General features: G+C 40.3%; 1 protein-coding gene across 1 annotated transcript in view; it reads right to left on the bottom strand.

Moving 5' to 3' along the window:
* Positions 1 to 18,813, bottom strand: part of EFCAB6 (EF-hand calcium binding domain 6) — a 239,622-nt gene that overhangs the window by 120,238 nt on the left and 100,571 nt on the right. The window contains exons 11-15 of the mRNA XM_055327800.1: positions 12,704 to 12,814; positions 11,729 to 11,742; positions 10,121 to 10,212; positions 4,154 to 4,321; positions 80 to 139 (exon numbers count right to left, since the gene is read on the bottom strand). Of these exons, the coding sequence (XP_055183775.1) occupies positions 80 to 139; positions 4,154 to 4,321; positions 10,121 to 10,212; positions 11,729 to 11,742; positions 12,704 to 12,814 (445 nt within the window). The remainder of the gene's footprint in view (positions 1 to 79; positions 140 to 4,153; positions 4,322 to 10,120; positions 10,213 to 11,728; positions 11,743 to 12,703; positions 12,815 to 18,813) is intronic.

Genomic DNA, 18,813 nt, shown 5'->3' with positions numbered 1-18,813 from the left:
ACAAACACATTTAGCAAGCCGGACCTTTGTAACCTGGGACGGTAGCACCCTGGGACCACACAAGGGAAGTGTTACTTACCGAATCCCAAGCCAGGAGGAGAGGCACCTTGGTGTCTGCCGAGGAGGAGAGTTTTTGTATCTAATTGGGAAAGAGAAAGTGTGTAAGTACGAATCTCTCCTAAAGGCAGTAGGAGCCTTAGAGGCAGACACATGGTTTTGTCCCTTTAGCCAATTAACTCTTGAGGTCATAAGCAAGGGAGTTTACCCCCTAACCCCCATGTGGAAATGGGGATCATGATTTTTAAGTTACACTCATGAAAAAAAAAGTACTATAAACATGAAAAAAAATCTATCACCCAGCCTAAATAAACTCAAAATAAAAGAATAATGAGTTGGCATTTTTGCCTTTCAGAATGGTAAAAATTAAAAAGGAGGCAAATTGCCAGTGTCAGTAAGGGATACTATTAGACAATCTGATAATCTACAGACTCCAGGGCAATAGTGACTGCCTCTGGGGAATGACAAGGGAACAGAGCTAGAAGAAAAACTTACTTCTCACCATGTTCCCTTTTGCATCTTTTGCATTTTGTACTTTACACATATATTCCTCTGTTAAAATAAAAAAAATAATTTCAAGGATAAAATGTATATTCTTTGACCCAATCATTTCTATTTCTGGAAATCTGTACGAATGGATCCCTGGGTGGCACAGCGGTTTAGCGCCTGCCTTTGGCCCAGGGCGCGATCCTGGAGACTCGGGATCAAATCCCATGTCGGGCTCCCGGTGCATGGAGCCTGCTTCTCCCTCTGCCTATGTCTCTGCCTCTCTCTCTCTCTCTCTCTCATTCTGTGTGACTATCATAAATAAATAAAAATTTAAAAAAAATTTATAAAAAAAAATAATCACAGAATGGTGCAAAAAAGCAGGCATAATATCCATTGTAGCAAGATTTAGAAAAGTGGGGGGAGAAGAACATGTAGTTTACAACAGGGAATAGTTTACTCTGTATCTTTTAAAATCACACAGCAGAATTTTTATTGACTGTGTTAAGGACATGTTAGGGAAGCATGGACTGAAAAGTCATTAGTTATAGGATCTCATTTTAAAATAAAATAGGTATCATATATGAAGGTATGTATCCAATCTTCAAATTGCATACATATGTGCAGCTTTTTGTATATCAATTATACCGTAATAAAGCTGAAAACAAAGTGCGTGCAGGTATACAGCACAGGTACAAGGTTAGAAGAATGTACAACAAAGTAAAATAGTGGGTAATGATCCCTCAATGTTAGAACTAGTGGTGATTTTCCTTTTTTTCTATTTGCAAAACTGTGTTTTCTAATTTTTCTCCTTCATTCCTGTATGTTCATTCATTCACTCACCACACTGTTTCGTGAGTTGGCCTGGCACTGGGCTAGCCCTCACAGGTACAACAGGCAGTAAAAACAGAAAGGCCTGTCTTCATGGAGGCATGACCACACAATGAACAAGTTGTGATACTGTGACCGGGCAGGAGTGTGAGGTCAGGGGCTGCCAGACAGGTTTTGGCAGAGGTATCACGGAAAGTTCCTGAGAAAGTTGGTGCAGTGAGACCTGCAGAGGACCATGAAGGGAATCCTGGCAGGAGCCACTGCATGGCCAGGAGGCAGGAGGGGCCTGGGGACACCTGAGGACCTGAGCCAGTGTGGCCCACGAGGATTCTGGGAAGTGGTCAGCAGGGCTGGACCACATGGGCACTTGCCATACTGGTTCGGAAGTTCTGCTTTCTTCTAGACCCTGGACAGCCACCTGAGGCTTTTAAGCATGGCAGCCAGCAGGACGTGGTTTATTTTAAACAAAGATCATGTCACTTGTCATGTGGAGAGCAGATCGTTTACATGTCCATATTCTGCTTTTAGAGGAAAAAAAAAAACAAACAAACAGCTATGTGCTGGGACAGCCAGAGGCCACAATTCTCAGGAGCTAACACAGCGGAGTTCAGTGAGAGGTACAATTATTCTTTTCTGTGTGCGAGAGCCCTGTGACTTACTTTCAACCTAGGGTTCAAGGAGGACCAAATGACACTGGTTTAGGATGTGGTCACCACTTTGCACAAGGTGGGCGCTCAGGAAATCATATTAGTGAAAAGCTAATTTGTACCTGCAAAAAGAAGTCTATAACAAACATCGCAAAAAGAATCTGTTCATGCCAGAAATCTCACAGAGGAAGACATAGACATGGCCAACACGCACATGAGAAAATGCTCTGCATCACTTGCCATCAGGGAAATACAAATCAAAACCACAATGAGATACCACCTCACACCAGTGAGAATGGGGAAAATTATCAAGGCAGGAAACCACAAATGTTGGAGAGGATGCGGAGAAAAGGGAACCCTCTTACACTGTTGGTGGGAATGTGAACTGGTGCAGCCACTCTGGAAAACTGTGTGGAGGTTCCTCAAAGAGTTAAAAATAGACCTGCCCTACGACCCAGCAACTGCACTGCTGGGGATTTACCCAAAGATACAGATGCAATGAAATGCCAGGACACCTGCACCCCGATGTTTCTAGCAGCAATGTCCACAATAGCCAAACTGTGGAAGGAGCCTCGGTGCCCATCGAAAGATGAATGGATAAAGAAGATGTGGTTTATGTATACAATGGAATATTACTCAGCCATTAGAAACGACAAATACCCACCATTTGCTTCGACGTGGATGGAACTGAAGGGTATTATGCTGAGTGAAATAAGTCAATCGGAGAAGGACAAACATTATATGGTCTCATTCATTTGGGGAATATAAATAATAGTGAAAGAGAATAGAAGGGAAGGGAGAAGAAATGGGTAGGAAATATCAGAAAGGGAGATGAACATAAAGACTCCTAACTCTAGGAAACGAACTAGGGGTGGTGGAAGGGGAGGAGGGCGGGGGGTGGGGGTGAATGGGTGATGGGCACTGAGGGGGGCACTTGACGGGATGAGCACTGGGTGTTATTCTGTATGTTGGCAAATTGAACACCAATAAAAAATAAATTTATTATTTAAAAAAAAGAATCTGTTCATGCCTATCACATTCACTACCTGACACTAATTTTTAAAAATTCTTAAAATGTTTAAGTGCTAATCATTATTGAAGTTATAAAAGCATTCCGAATAATAAAACCGTCAAGTTTTCAAAAACCTAGTATGGATCACTAGAGGTAATAAACAGTTATTTTTTAAAATGGGGAACTAACAGGGTTACTGGGTGGCTCAGGTCATGATCTCAGAGTCCTGAGATGGAGCCTCATGTCAGGCTTCTTGCTCAGGATGGAGCCAGCTTCTCCCTTTCCTTCTGCCCTTCACCACCGCTCATGCTCTCTCTCACTCACTCTATCTGTGTCTCAAATAAATAAAATCTTTAAAATTGGGAACGTAAAAACTCTTAAAATATTAATGAGAACCAAAGGAGTAATTAAAAAACATGCCCATGCATGGTTGCAGGAGGAGTGCTGCAAGCACAGTGTGAAAAGAAGGTACATCCTGTACACACAGGTGCTCTCATCCCAGGATGGGTTTCCAGAAATGTCAAATATCACCCTTCAATATGATTTAGACACTGAGAATTAAAATCAAACAACTCAAACACTTAACTCTTACTTAAAATGAAAATTAGAGTAGCTCAGTTGGTTAAGCATCCAACTTTTGATTTCAGCTCAGGTCGTGCTCTTGGGGTTGTGAGATCGAGCCCCACATCAGGCTATGGACTCAGTGCAGAGTCTGCCTGGGATTCTCTCTCTCTCCCTTTGCCTCTTCCTCCATGCACACTCTCTCTAAAACAAATAAATAAATCTTTTTTTAAATGAAAATTAGGGACGCATGGGTGGCTCAGCAGTTGAGCGTCAGCCTTTGGCTCAGGATGTGATCCCAGGTCTTGGGATCGAGTCCCACATCAGGCTCCCTGTGAGGAGCCTGCTTCTCCCTCTGTCTATGTCTCTGCCTCTCTCTGTATGTCTCTCATGAATAAATAAAATAAAAATCTTAAAACAAAAAAGAAAATTAACTCAGCTGAAAAACATGAAGTCCTCTATTTAAGACTATTTCACTGACCACCTCTTATTTCACTAAGAATACTTGAGTTTCGCACCATCAACAGAAAATCAAACATGAAGTCATCATAAAACTCACCTTAGGGGTCTCTTCAAGCAGTTCAATAAGTGTGTAGATGTTAACCCATCCGGTGTCCCCAGGGTCAAGCATTTGCATGAGCTCTTTGAATTCTGAATCACTGATTTTTACAACCATGCAATTTAGAATATATCGCAATTCTTTCCCCGTTATCTGTCCATCAGGTTTCTGAGCATGAGAGCATAAGGGAATCTCATTAAAATAGGAAAAGGGAAGGAAATGCATTCCATATACTAAGCATCACTGAATAAAGAGTGAGCTCTGGCCCAACAGAGTTATGATGAAGCAAGAATCCCTCAGGTGGCAGTCACTCTATAACACTGTGAGCCAAGAGCAGTGTGCTGGGTGGGTGCCGGGGGACTAAGTCCTTTCCAGGGACTGTCTATCAGGATGTGGGCAGGAGATGACCCCAAGTGAGGAAAGAGGCCAATGCTACAGGCACAGGCTGACCACTGCCTTGGACTCGGGCTGAGTGCTGGCTGTCTCAGCAACTCCTGCCCCATCCCCACCTGAGGACTGCGTGGCTCAGCAGCAGAGGGCACAGAGCTTCCCGGCAATTCAATTACAACTTGCCAATTTACTAAAAATATTAATTATGCTTATTTTCACTCCCACCAACCTCATCAATTACATAAATGGACAATTACTTAGCAAGAAAAATTTCAGCCATGCTGCATAAAGAAAACGTATTATAAGCAAAATACAGTGAGGCAAATTCTTCCCCCAGAATAAAAAATTACCAATAAGCAAATTGAATATCAAAATAAAAGATACTGTTTACTGGAAAAACAGGGGAAATAAAGAACCCCTACCTTTCTCACAGAGAGACACTGTAGCTATTAGTGTGACAAAGGGGCTAAGTCATAAAGCAGCATATAAATGTCAGCCATTACTTTGGGTCCAAAATCAGAAAAAGATATAAAGTTGGTTTAGGGAAAATTAAGTAATTTTAAATTATTTATTTAAAAATAAATAATATGCCCGCTTGCTTTTTGGTTTGGGAGTGATCATCAAATTTTTAATGTCCAAGTAGGAAAATTATGATTCTTAATAAATTTACAGCATTATGAAACCATCACCACTGACTCGTTCCAGAACGTCCCATCATCTCATGGCTGTTTTCCCAACCTAAGGTAACTCGTCTATTTGCTGCCTCTCTGTATTCACTTTTTCCTGGGTATTTCAGGTAAACAAGCATACACTATATGCATCGGTATGCATTGCGCATCTGGCTTTTATCGCTTAGCATAACACTTTTGAGGTTCATTCAGGATGTATCATGAATCAGTATTTTGTTCTTTTTTTATCCTTGTTATCATCCCACTGTATGGATATGCCACATTTTGTTTATCTAATCACAAGTGGATAAACATTTGGATTGTTTCTGGTTTGGAGATTAGGAATAATGTTGATAGGAACATTTGCACTCAAGTCTTTGTGTGGACATGTTTTTACTTCTCTTGGGCAGCTACCCACGAGAGGAACTACTGGATCATGTGGTACATTTCTGTTTAAATTTTAAAGAAATGACCATGTCGTTGTTTTAATGGCAACTTTACCACTTTACATTTATACCAGCATGAGAGTGGTTGAGAGTTCCATCTCCACATCCTTGTCAACACTTATTACTGACTACATGGGATGATTATCATCATCCCAGGGCTGGAAATCCCAGGGCTGGGAATGCCAGGGCTGGGAAGTGGTGTCTCAGTGTGTTTCGGACTTGTGTTTCCCTGATGTCTAGTGATGATGATGATCTTTTCATGTGCTCATTGGCTATTCATGTGTCTTCTTTGATGAAATGTCTATTCAAATATTTTGCCTTTTTTTTTAATGATAGAGAGAGAGAAAGAGAGAGAGAGAGAGAGGCAGAGACATAGGCAGAGGGAGAAGCAGGCTCCATGCACCGGAAGCCCGATGTGGGACTCGATCCCAGGTCTCCAGGATCGCGTCCTGGGCCAAAGGCAGGCACCAAACCGCCGCGCCACCCAGGGATCCCTATTTTGCCATTTTTTTACACTGGGTTGTCTCCTGAGTTCTAAGAGTTCTTATATATTCTACATGCAAGTCCTTTACCGAATATATAATTTGCATACATTTTCTCCCAGAGCATGGCTTATCTTTTGGAGCACAATTTTTTAATTTTGAGAAGTCCAATTTACCAGGGCTTTTTTTTCCCCTTTATGGATCATGCTTTTAGCGTCATATCTAAGAAATCCTTGCCTAATACAGGTCATAGAAATTTATGCATATGCCTTCTTCTAACAGTTTTGTCATTTTAACTCTTATATTTAGGTTTATGGCCCATTCTTGGTTAATTTTTGTGTATGGGATATGGTAGTTCATCTTTTTGCAAATGGATATCCAATTGCCTCAAAACCATTTGTTGAAAAGATGATCCTTTCCCACACTGATCTTGTAAAAAATAAATTGACCATAAATGTCAGGGCTTATTTCTGGACTCTTAGTTCTGTACCATCAATCAATATGCCTATCCTCATGTCACTGGCACACTCTCCTGATATCATAACTTTGTACTAAGAATCAAAATCTGGAAGCTTAAGTGCTCTAACTTCATTCCTCTTTTCCAAGATTGGTTTTGGCTATTCAGCAACCTTTGCATTTCCATATGAATTTTAAGGTCAATTTCTTAATTTCTGCAAAAAAATCTAGTTGGCATTTTAATGGGGTTTGCAGCATTGAATCTATAGATCAATTTGGAGAGAGCTGCCATCTTAATAATATCGAGTCATCCAATCCATGAATATGGAATGTCTCTTTGTTCACTTACATTTCATTTAACAGCACTTTGGAATTTTCAGCATTTAAATTTGGTACTTTTGTTAAATTTATTACTAGGTATTTTAGTCTTTTTGATGCTATCATAGAAATGCTTTCTGAAGTTCATTTTCAGATTGTTCATTGCTAGTTTATAGAAATATAACTGATTTTGTATATTGATTTTAGATCCCTACAACCTTGACGAACTCATTATTTCTAGAAGTGTATGTGTATCACATTGTGAATAAAGACATTTTTCTTCCTTTCCAATCTGGATGCTTTTTCTTTTCTTTCAAGATTGCACTGTCTAGAACTTCAATATAATGTCACATGGAAGCAGCAAAAGCTGACATTGTTGTGTTTTTCATGATCTTGGGGGAAAGTATTCAGTCTCTCTCTCTCTCTTTTTTTTTAAAGATTTTATTTATTTATTCTTGAGAGAGAGAGAGAGAGAGGCAGAGACACAGGCAGAGGGAGGAGCAGGCTCCATGCAGGGAGCCCGACGTGGGACTTGATCCCAGGTCTCCAGGATCACACCCCGGGCCGAAGGCAGGCGCTAAACCACTGAGCCACCTGGGCTGCCCAAGTATTCAGTCTCTTAATATCAACTATGGTTAGCCATTAGTTATGGGTTCATTGTAGATGCCCTTCTTTAGTTTAAGGAATTTCCCTGCTATTCTTGTTGAAAGTTGCTATCATAAAACAATGTTGGACTTTTCAAATGTCCTTAATTCTACTAATACTGCACTACTATATTAACTGATTTTTTGGAAGTCAAACCAACCCTGCAATCCTGAGATAAATCCCACATGGTCAGAGCATTTAATCTTTTTTATATTAGTTGCTGAGTTTGGTTCACTAATATTTTGCTGAGAATTTCTGCAACAATATTCATGAAGGATATTGTCTTTGATTTTCTATTCTTGTAGTCTCTTTGTCTGGCTTTAGTATTAGGATCATATTGGCCCCAGAAAATGAGGTGGGAAACACTCCTTCCTCCTATATTTTCTGAAAGTTTGTGAAGGATTGTTATTATTTCTTTTATTAGGTATGTTTCTAGGCATTTGATTTTTTTGAAATATGTTGTTAGAAATGATATTTTAAAATTCTTTTTCTAACTGTTTATTGTAGTTTATAGAAATAATATTGATCTTCAAAACAGTGACCTTGTTTCCAATGACCTTCTAAATTCTATTACTAATTCTAATATTTTCTGGAAGATAATTCTGGACTGTCTATTCAGGAAATAATGTAAGCTACAAATAATAACACTGAGAATAAGAGTGGGTGAACAGGCAGGGTACAAATGGTTTCTGGGTGTTGGAAAGGGAGCCATATCAGGTTTAAATGTGAGTGATTGAGATAATTGGGTCCACTCAGAGGGAAAGTGGCAGCGTGCAGAGGTAGCACATACTGCTACTTGGGATACATGAGTTGGAGCAGATCTAAAGCAGTCTTTCCTACAATAATTCTGCATCCCTCTCTACAGCAGGAGTGGGACCTGCTTCCCCCTGTTGTCCTCTGCAGCCAGGCAAAATGCCTTTTCCTGCCTACTCCTAGTCCCAAAATGTGCCCAAGACCAAGGCACATGGTAGGGGGGGTTGGGAGTCCCCATGTATCTATGCACTCTGCATGCACCCTGCACTGTGCAACTCCACGGTTTCTGATGATCACTGCTGTTATGTGACACTCTAGAGTGTGAGCTCATCATTGGCAGGGCCTTCGTATTACTCATCTATGTGTTCAGTGCCCAAGGCTGGGCCCAGTGTGGGGCAGGTGTTTGATTCCTCATTCACATGACATGTTTGTTGATCAGCTCTGTTTGTACATCAATGACTGGTAAATAGTCCAATATTTGGAGTGTTTAGCATGATTACAGTCCTCCATTAACAGAGATGAGATTTCACTATTTTTGATTAAATTACTTTAATATACCATAGTAGGTGCTGAGGCGGGTAAACACACAAAAACCTTCATTTATCTCTAAGAGGAGGCCCAGCCAGCACACTCCCAGGCAGCTCTGCTCAGGGTAGTTGGTTTGAATCCTGGCCCCACCATTCACTAGCTGGGAGCCTGAGGCTGGGTACTTACTATTGATGCTCCCTTTCCTTGGCAAATGAGGGCAAATAGAAATGATCAAATGGAGATAAAATTAGTGTCTACCTCACAGAGATGCTGAGAAGCTGAAGTGAGTGAAGACAAGTAAATCACTTAAGACGGTATCTGGCATATTGCAAGCATGCGATATTCTTGTTTGTTCAGTAGAAGAGACCAAATCATATATGTCTATAGATTAACTAGTACAGCTGAGCTAGCTAAAATGTTCCCCCCTCTCCCAAAAACAGAATCCCAAATCTCTGAGTCTACGCTATGCTCAGAAACCCTAAGCAATGGCGTTCTAGATCAACAGGGGTGAGGAGTCTCCAGTACAAAGAGGAAACCTCTTTGCCACCTCCAGGCCATGTGGGCCCCTTCCCATAATGCTGTCCTGTAGCTGTCTTTATAGGAAGACTGCCACTGAGGCCAAGTACCTCCTCTTTTATACACAGTCATACTTGAGTCTGAGGCAAAGCAAGTCCCTGGACTCCTCCAGATTTACCAGATTCAGTTACTACTGAATATACTTAGTAAATAACAAACTTGGGAAATGTTGCATGTTTCAAAAGTATCCAAATGCTGCTTTCTAAAATAAACATTAAAGTGGGACAGGAGCTAATATTCTGAGCAGGTTACAAATTCAAGAATTAGCCTCCTCTCTGCAGTACAATTAAACCAGGTAGGCTCTTTGGAACAAAGAAAATGTTCCTGTGATGGGCTACACATTGCTATGAACCCACACACTCTAGGCTGGGGTGGGGAAGGTTCAAGAGGTTAAGATTACTCATGATGGGCAGCCACTGTGTCCTTAATGACCTTGCCACACTCTGTTCTCTGCCCCTGGCGTCTCCCTCACTACCAGGCAGCACATTTTATGTCATCTGATCCCCTCAACTACACCCAACTCCTGAGGTCGGGCCCTATAGTCCTAAATGCTCAGAATAAGTCCTCGCATCTGATAGGAGCTCAAAAAATGCCTGTTAACTGGATAAATGAATGAATATATAGCTTTTTTATTGGCCTTGTTCTAAGTGTTCACATTCTGAGAAACAATGAGGTTTTCCCCAGAGAAAGGTTTCAAAATCTTACAGTGTTGGCGATCAGGAGTGCTTTCTTCAATGATGTATAGTGATCCTCTTGTCTAGATAACTTCGTGATAATGTTTTCCTTGCAAGATTGATCTCTAGAAGTGATGTTACAGGAGGGAGAAGAGGAAAACAGGAATAAGGTTATGTTTTGTGCTTTGTTCTTTCTTAATGCAAAGGGGGAAAAAAGCATCTTACTTTATCATTACACTTTATTTGTGGCTCTTCTTCCTGAAGGTGTAATGTGCTTGTGCAGGCCCACCTGTCATTCAGGGGGGTGGTCTCTGACAGGGGACAGGGTGTGGACACCATTACTCTTGCTGTGGCATCACTGTTCTCTCCCCATGCTGGCTAACTGTGGCCAGCCATCTTGCCAGTCTGTGCCTTTAGTTTCAAAGAGACCAGGAAAGAGGCACCTGGGGGGCTCAGTCAGTTAGGTACCTGACTCTTGATTTTAGCTCAGGTCATGATCTCAGGGTCGTGGGATCAAGCCCTGCATGGTGCTCCACACTGGGCGTGGAACCTGCTTGGGATTCTCTTTCTCCCTCTCCCTCTGCCCCTTGCCCTGCTCACTCGTGCTCTCTCTCATAAAAAGAGAGAGAAAGAGAGAGAGAGACCAGGAAAGAGAGTATGGTCACTGCTGAGACCATCACCTCCCTGTGTGTATGGGCAGTATCCTGAGGCACACTCACCTACATGATAACTGGGCACACACTTCCCATGTTAAAGTAGTGGGAATGTCAACCTTCATAGCCTTCCCTTCCCTGTTGACAAGGGCCACAGCCACCTACATTATTGGAACTCTCTCCTTTTCTTGCCCCTTCCATCCATCCCCTGAGTGCAGAGCCATCAGCCTACACATGTGCCCCTGAAGGCTTATGACCATCCACTCTGGAGACCAAAGTCAACTTTACTCTGGACTCTGATCAGAAGAGGGCTGGCTGCAGAATCCTGTAGTATGAAACTACAGATGCATCCATCAGCCTCTGGTTTTCAGTGTTCAGTGGGACAGGATGACATTTCCCACCAAACAAAGAATGATGGTGAATCAGCTGAACCATTCTCAAATTTGTTGGGGGGATTTTATTGCTGCATCCACACAGCCATCTTAGCTTTTTCCAGTTGTATAAAAACTTATAAACACACACACCTACTACCATTTTTAAGAAACATAAAGTAGCAGAATTCATGACTCTTGAGTTGCTCATGTGACTCACCGGAGCCTTTTTTTCTACAGATCACTAGCATAGGAATGAAGGGAGACTTCTGCGGTAATTATTACCTTCTACAATGCCACTGATGTTGGGGCCCCGTAGTTCTATGGGGGGGGGTGTGGGGGGGTGGGGACTGTCTCATGCACTATGGGATGTTTAGTGGTATCCCTGGCCTGTACCTGCTAGGTATCAGTAGTATCCCCATCCCAGCTGTGACAACCAAAATGTCTCAGGAAATTGCTAAAGATCTCCTAGGGGGCCAGGGTTGCCTCTAGTTGAGAATCACTGTTTCAAAGTAAATAAAATTCACATTTTAATTCTTTCCTATCTTTCAGATAAAATCATTTTAAACCCCCCCCCCCCACAAAAATAGAAGTAACTTCACTTAAGAAATAAACTCCGAGAGTTGCATCTCAGGGATTGGAATGGGGGGTGTGGGGGGTGGGGAGGGAGCTCTAAATACCTAGAAGGCTGGTAACCAGGGCAGTTCATCAAATATTCATAAATCTGTGAGACAGGAATAGGACCTAGTGAAATGGGAATTAACTCTGTGGTATATTTTACTTTACAATAGAGCATAGTGCTTTCAATGAACGTGCCAAGATTATAAAAAGCCTGTTTTTTCCTTTAAGATTTATATAGGGCGATCAATACAGGACACACATCAACATAAACAAAATACTTCTTAGAGCAAAAGCCTAAATTCTAAAATGTCATATTATTAAGTACTTTTTTAATATTTTGGGCCCTATCGCAGTTTATATGATCATATAAATCTGAAGTTATAATAGACATTAAAGTACAAAGGAAAAGAAAAAGGAAAGAAAAAAAGAAAAAAGAAAAAGAAAAAAATAAAATACTTGTCTGCCTTCAAAAAAAAAAATAATAGACATTAGAATGAAAATAGAAATAATGGTGCTCAAGGCAAATAATCCTCCCTGACCTGCAATACCTGCATCATGCAGAGAGGGGTCAGGAAGCAAGTGAACATGGATTGTTCCTTTCTAAAGAACACTTAACCAAGCATGCTTCCACAATTTTCCAAGGATACACTTAAAAGCTCAGTATAACGTTGGCAGTGTTGATATGCATACCTAAAACATTCAAGCTCCGTTTCTGCCTCCACTCACTGAGCAGATCTAGTTAAGACCCTTATAGTCTTATTTCCTCATTTAGAAACTATAAGTATACCCACCTTATAGCTTAAGGCCATTTTAAATAGGAATACCGTATGGGAAATAACTGACAAACTATAAATCACTTTGTAAAGTTCATAATTATCCAATGAAGACTAATTTGTTATTCAAAAAAAATGAAGAAAAAGTAATTCAAATATGTGTAAATAAAATTTAGTTTTTTTTTTTTTAACATACCTATTTCTTTTTGTCGGAGGAACTGTACTGTTGACTTCCAACCATTGGGGTTCATAAAGTGACGTTAGAAATTGTTTCCAATTGATTTTGGTGGTGGTTTTAAGTCCAAATCTAGATTTAAAAAACATGTATTATTTTAAACATTTTTTTCTATTATGCTGCATGGATTAGTTGCTTGATAATGAATTGAAGATGGCAGGAAATGAATTTATATGAAATTTCAAATCTAAGGTAAACAAAATAATTTAGTAAAATTTTACTATAAATTGACTTTCAAAAAGCAAGGAAAATCAAACTCATTCTACATCTCCATGTCTCTGTATTCCCTTAGCAGTAGCAGACGTTGAAGGAAGAAACAAAGCAATTTGAATAAAATTCTCATGTCCACCAAATAGTTCTTTCAAAGTCACTATCTGGAGAGCTCAGTCACTGTGGGAGGCCGCATAAAGGCCCAAGGCATGCACATACTGATTCCTGGGATCTGTGAGTGTGACCTCAAAGGGCAAAAAAGAACTCTGCAGATTGCTATTAAGGATGTGGATGTGGACATGGGAGAGCACCCAGCTTACCAGGTGGCCAATCTAATCATAGGAGTTCTTAAAATCAGAGTGTTTCTCCCAGCTGCAGCCAGAAAAAGATATGAGGACAGGGGAGAGGCCAAAGAGGAGGCTGCAGATGCAGGAAGGGCCACATGCCCAGGAACACAGGTGCTTCTGGATGCTGGAAAAGACAAGAAACAGACTCCTCACTTCTCCCCTAGGCTTGTGCTATTTTGTTATGGTAGCAATTGAAAACCAGTACAGGTTTTAAATCTCAGCAAGAATAAGTACCCGGAAAATTGTTCAAGAGCAAATGGCCAAAGTTAACGTGGCCCCATCATTCAGGGCCCAGGGATTTCAGCAGAGCAAGATGCCAGCGGGAGCAACCTGATGAGAGCTCAGAAAAGACCAAAGTGCGAGTCCCTGCTCCTTTGTTCCTTACCTATGCGACCCCAGACAAGTTGCTTACTACTCTAATTGTCTATTTTTCTCATCTATAAAATGATGAGAACCCTCCCTTACTACTGGGAGGGTTGCTATAAGGATTAAAGCTGCTAGATCAACAAGCCCCTCCTGCAGTACTGGATCACCAGCACACCCTTCTCTACTGTCCATGTGGCTTATACACTACGCATCATCCACACTTCCATAACAGGGGAGCAAAAAGTATTTAGGCTGAGATCCTTAAACAACAGCGTGAGATGCAGAAGCAGGAGACACCACAAGACGGACCACCCTGTTTTGATTGCTAAATTTCGTGGCTGTAAGGAAACTGGTCTCATGTAGATCAAATGTGAGCCACATGAGAAAGTGCAAGTGTGCACGTGCATGTGTACATGCACGCACACACACAGTCATACAGCCATGCTGGCCCTTTGGTTCTTCAGAAGGGTTGTGCTCTTCCTCGTCCTAGGTCCCTTACGTTTGCTGCTTCCTTTGCCAATTGCCACACTCCCCACCCTGCTTCCCATGCTTTAGTTAATTCTGCACCTCTTTTAAGTTCAACTTATTCATTACTTTCTCAAGAAAGCATTCTCCGATTTCCATAACCAGGGCTCTTTGCTCTATTACCTTGTCTTATAAGGAGGCACTATGCCTCCTTCCTTTATAGCATTTATCACTAAGGATTAATATTATTAGCATTTAAAACTTGTATAGCGGGATCCCTGGGTGGCGCAGTGGTTTGGAGCCTGCCTTTGGCCCAGGGCGCGATCCTGGAAACCCGGGATCGAATCCCACATCAGGTGCATGGAGCCTGCTTCTCCCTCTGCCTGTGTCTCTGCCTCTCTCTCTCTCTCTGTGTGTGACTATCATAAATAAATAAAAAAATTTAAAAAAAAGTCTAAAACTTGTATAGCACTTTGATCATGATTGTGATTATAGCACCTAATGCTTGATAAATGGCTATTACTTCCACTTCTGATCTTAGCATCATATACGTATTCATGAGAAAGAAAGATATTGACTGATTGATTGATTGGTTGATTTTCATTAGGTATACATGGCAACATCAATAAGTACACTGTGACAGTGGCCTAATGCCCTGCTGTTTACATACAACACAGTTTCATCATTTGTCCCCAGCCTGCCTTCCTCACATTGCCTAAGATTTTGATAGTTTGTTAATACTATATATTTTCATCTTAAATTTGAGCAAGTTAGAAATTAATTTTCTATAATGGAAACACTGTGCCTACCATTAAAAGTAGAATCAGCTTCGTATATTATGTTTAGGAAATTACCTTACTCTTTGGGAAAAAAATCAAATTAGATCTTCGTATGATATACTAAATTAAATTCAAAATAGATGAAGAAGTGAAAACATAAATGCTAGGACCATTAAAAAAGGAAAATCCATGTACCTACTCACCTAGTGTTGGAATAAGAATGGGTTTTTAAGCAACATTTAAGAGGGGGAATCACAAACTTCCCCAGTTAATAATGTCAACATAAAAAAAATCCATATGCCAGAAATATTGAAACATTTAAGAGCCAGACTTGCAAAAATTATCTATTATTACGTATAACAAAATGGTGATTTTCTTAAAACATTGTTTGTACAAATTAATATAAAAAAACTAAAACTTTATTTCCCTTCCCAGTAGTAGTGGAGTAAGATCCTACTAGACCAATCCCCCTGCAGACAGCCACAATAAACTCTGGGCGTAATACCAAAAGCAGCTACAGAGTGAACAGAAGTGGGCACACTCTGGTAGAGAATCCATGCTGAGAGGAGTGGAGTTGTGATGGGTATTTTCAATGCTTTCAGCCTGGTGCTACACGTGCAGCATGAGGGGTGGCAAGGGCACCAGTAAAAAAGTTTGTTCTGGAACACTTGAAGTCCAAACCCAGGTGAACCATAACCTCTAGAGAGAAAGAGGAAATCCTGAAGAGAAAAAACAGAGAGGGATCCCCAAATTCTGTCCTACCACATTTCTGACTGGCTCTGAATCTCACATGATCAGAACCTACTCAAAATTGCTTATATACAAAAGATATGAACTAAGATCCAAATTGCCACCTAAGAAACAGTATGTAGTAGGAGACCAACCAAAATAACTGCCTAGTAAAACAAGAGAAACAACATTCACTGCAAAAATAATAACAAAATTTAGAGTCTTCACAATTTAATATTCAAGACGTTGAGGAATGAATCTAAAATTATAGAATAGATTGGGGCACCTGGGTAGCTTATTTGGTTGAGTGGCTGACTCTTGATTTCAGCTCAGATCATGATCTCAGAGTCATGAGACTGAGCCCATATAGGACTCCATCCTCAATGGAGAGTCTGCTTAAGGATACTCTCTCCCTGTGCCCCTCCTTCTGTTCAAGTGCGTGCAAGTGCACAAGCACTCTCTCTTATAAATAAGCAAATCTTTAAAAAATAAAAATAAAAATTATAGAACATATTTTAAAGATAGGAAAATGGAACATTACTAGGGAGAAAAAGTCTCACATACATGCAATTGGAATCACATAAGGAGAGGAAAGATGAATGGGGCAGAAAAAAGGGACACCTGAGTAGCTCAGTGGTTGGGTGTCTGCCTTAGGCTTGGGGAGTGGTCCTGGAGTTCCGAGATCAAGTCCCACATTGGGCTTCCTGCATGGAGCCTGCTTCTCCCTCTGCCTGTGTCTCTGCCTCTCTCTGTGTCTCTCATGAATAAATAAATAAAATCTTAAAAAAGAAAAAGAATGGAGCAGAAAAGAATATTTAAAGACAGAAAGGCCAAAATTTCCTCATATTTGATTAAAGGTTATCCATTTACAGATTGAAGATGTTCAACAAAAACCAAGTAGAGGGATCCCTGGGTGGCGCAGCGGTTTGGCGCCTGCCTTTGGCTCAGGGCGCGATCCTGGAGACCTGGGATCGAATCCCATATCGGGCTCCCGGTGCATGGAGCCTGCTTCTCCCTCTGCCAATGTCTCTGCCTCTCTCTCTCTCTCTCTGTGACTATCATAAATAAATAAATTTAAAAAAAATTAAAAAAAAAACAAGTAGAATGCACATGAAAAAGGCCATGCCAAGATTACAAAGTCAAATTCAGAGTAAATCTTGAATGAAACAAAAGAAAAATTACTCATTACATGCAAGAGGACAATTTAACAGATGACTTCTCATCCAAAACCATGGAAGCCAAAAGAAGTGGAACAACATTACCAAGTGCTAAAAGAAAAAAAAAATGTTACTCAAGAATTTTTCATCTAAGAAAATATCCTTCAAAAATGAAGGATAAATGAAGACATTTCTCAATAAAAGAAAGCTAAGGGAGTTCATATATAGTGCGCCAGTAACTCAATAAAAGAAGTTCTTTAGGTTGAAGGAAAATGATAGCAGATGAAGACCTCAACTCTTCTTAAAAGAATGAGGAAAGTATCAGAATGGTAAATATTTGAAAAAATACAAAAGGCTATTTTTTTTTTTGCTTTTCAAACTCTTAATTTTTTTATTTATTATTCATGAAAGACACACACACACACAGAGAGAGAGAGAGAGAAAGAGGCAGAGACACAGGCAGAGGGAGAAGCAGGCTCCATGCAGGGAGCCTGATGTGGGACTCAGTCCCAGGTCTCCAGGATCACCACCCTGGGCTGAAGGTGGCGCTAAACTGCTGAGCCACCTGGGCTGCCCAAACTCTTCTTAATTTATTCATAGTTATTTAAAGCAAAAAAGAAATAACACTGTTTTGTGACGTTTATTACATAGGTAGCTATAATACATATAGTACCCACAGTATAAAGGACACAGGGGGCAGAATGTAGACCCATATTGCTTATGTAGGTTCAACAATTTGTGTGAAGTGGTACAGTATTAACTGTACACAGGCTGAGAGCAGTAAAAATGTATACTATAATCCCCATGAAAAATTATACAAAGATGTATAGGTAAAAAGACCATAAGAAAATTAAAATTGAGTTCTAAAAAAATTCCAATATCTGAAAAGAAGAAAACAAATCTGAAGACCAAACAAAAAAAAAAAAAAAAAAGGAAAACCCAAATCCAAATATATCAATAATTACTTTAAATATTAATGGACTAAACATTTGAATTGGATTTTTTTTAAAGATCCAAATTTATGCATTCACAAAAAAGGCACTGTGGTTTTGTTTTTTGTTTTTTTGTTTTTTTTTTTTAAGAGAGAGAGAGAGTGAACACATGTGTGATGGTGGGGAGGGAGCAGAAAGAGAAGTAGAGTGAAAATCTTAATCAAGCTCCACACTCAGTTGGAGCCCGATGTGGGGCTCAATCCCAAGACCCTGAGATCATAACCCAAGCCCAAATCAAGGCTCAGACGCTTAACTGACTGAGCTACCCAAGAACCCCAAAAGGCACATTTAATATAAAGACATAGATAGGTTGAAAATAAAAGGACACTATCTTAAGCCACATGGTCAAGGTCAACCTCAACAGTGACAAGTCATATTGATACCATGCATCCTTGATACGATGTGACAAGAATGATACTTTACCTCTGTGGTCTTTGAAAAACACATTACCCCAGTCTAATCAGTAAAATTCCAGTTGAGGACATTTTATAAAATATCTGACCAAAAATCCTCAAAACTATCAAGGTCATTAAAAAACAAGAAAAGTCTGAGAAAGTGTCAGAACCAAGATAAACTTAAGAACACATGACTACTAAATGTAATGGGGTATCCTAGGTGATATCCTGGAACAGAAAAAGGTATTAGCGGAAAACTGAGGGAAGATGAATAAAGTATGGACTAACAAAATAGTTATCACTATTAACGTAATATTAGTTACATCAATACATCAATATTAGTTCATTAACTGTGAAAAATGTACCATACTAATGTAAGATGTTAATAATAGGGGAAACTGGGTGTGGGGTATATGAAAATTCTCTGCACTATCTTCATAATAATTATATAAATGTAAAACTGTTCTGAAATAAAATGGTTATTTTTTAAAAGGATAATGAGGGAGGGCAGCCTGGGTGGTTCAGTGGTAGCACCTGCCTTTGGCCCAGGGTGTGATCCTGGGGGCCGGGGATCCAGTCCTGCATTGGGCTCCCTCCATGGAGCCTGTTTCTCCCTCTGCCTGTGTCTCTG

The sequence above is a fragment of the Nyctereutes procyonoides genome, unplaced genomic scaffold (assembly GCF_905146905.1).
Source record: "Nyctereutes procyonoides isolate TBG_1078 unplaced genomic scaffold, NYPRO_anot_genome, whole genome shotgun sequence".
Classification (NCBI taxonomy): domain Eukaryota; kingdom Metazoa; phylum Chordata; class Mammalia; order Carnivora; family Canidae; genus Nyctereutes; species Nyctereutes procyonoides.
Note: the sequence above shows the minus strand (reverse complement) of the source record. Positions and strands in the feature narration are given on the sequence as shown.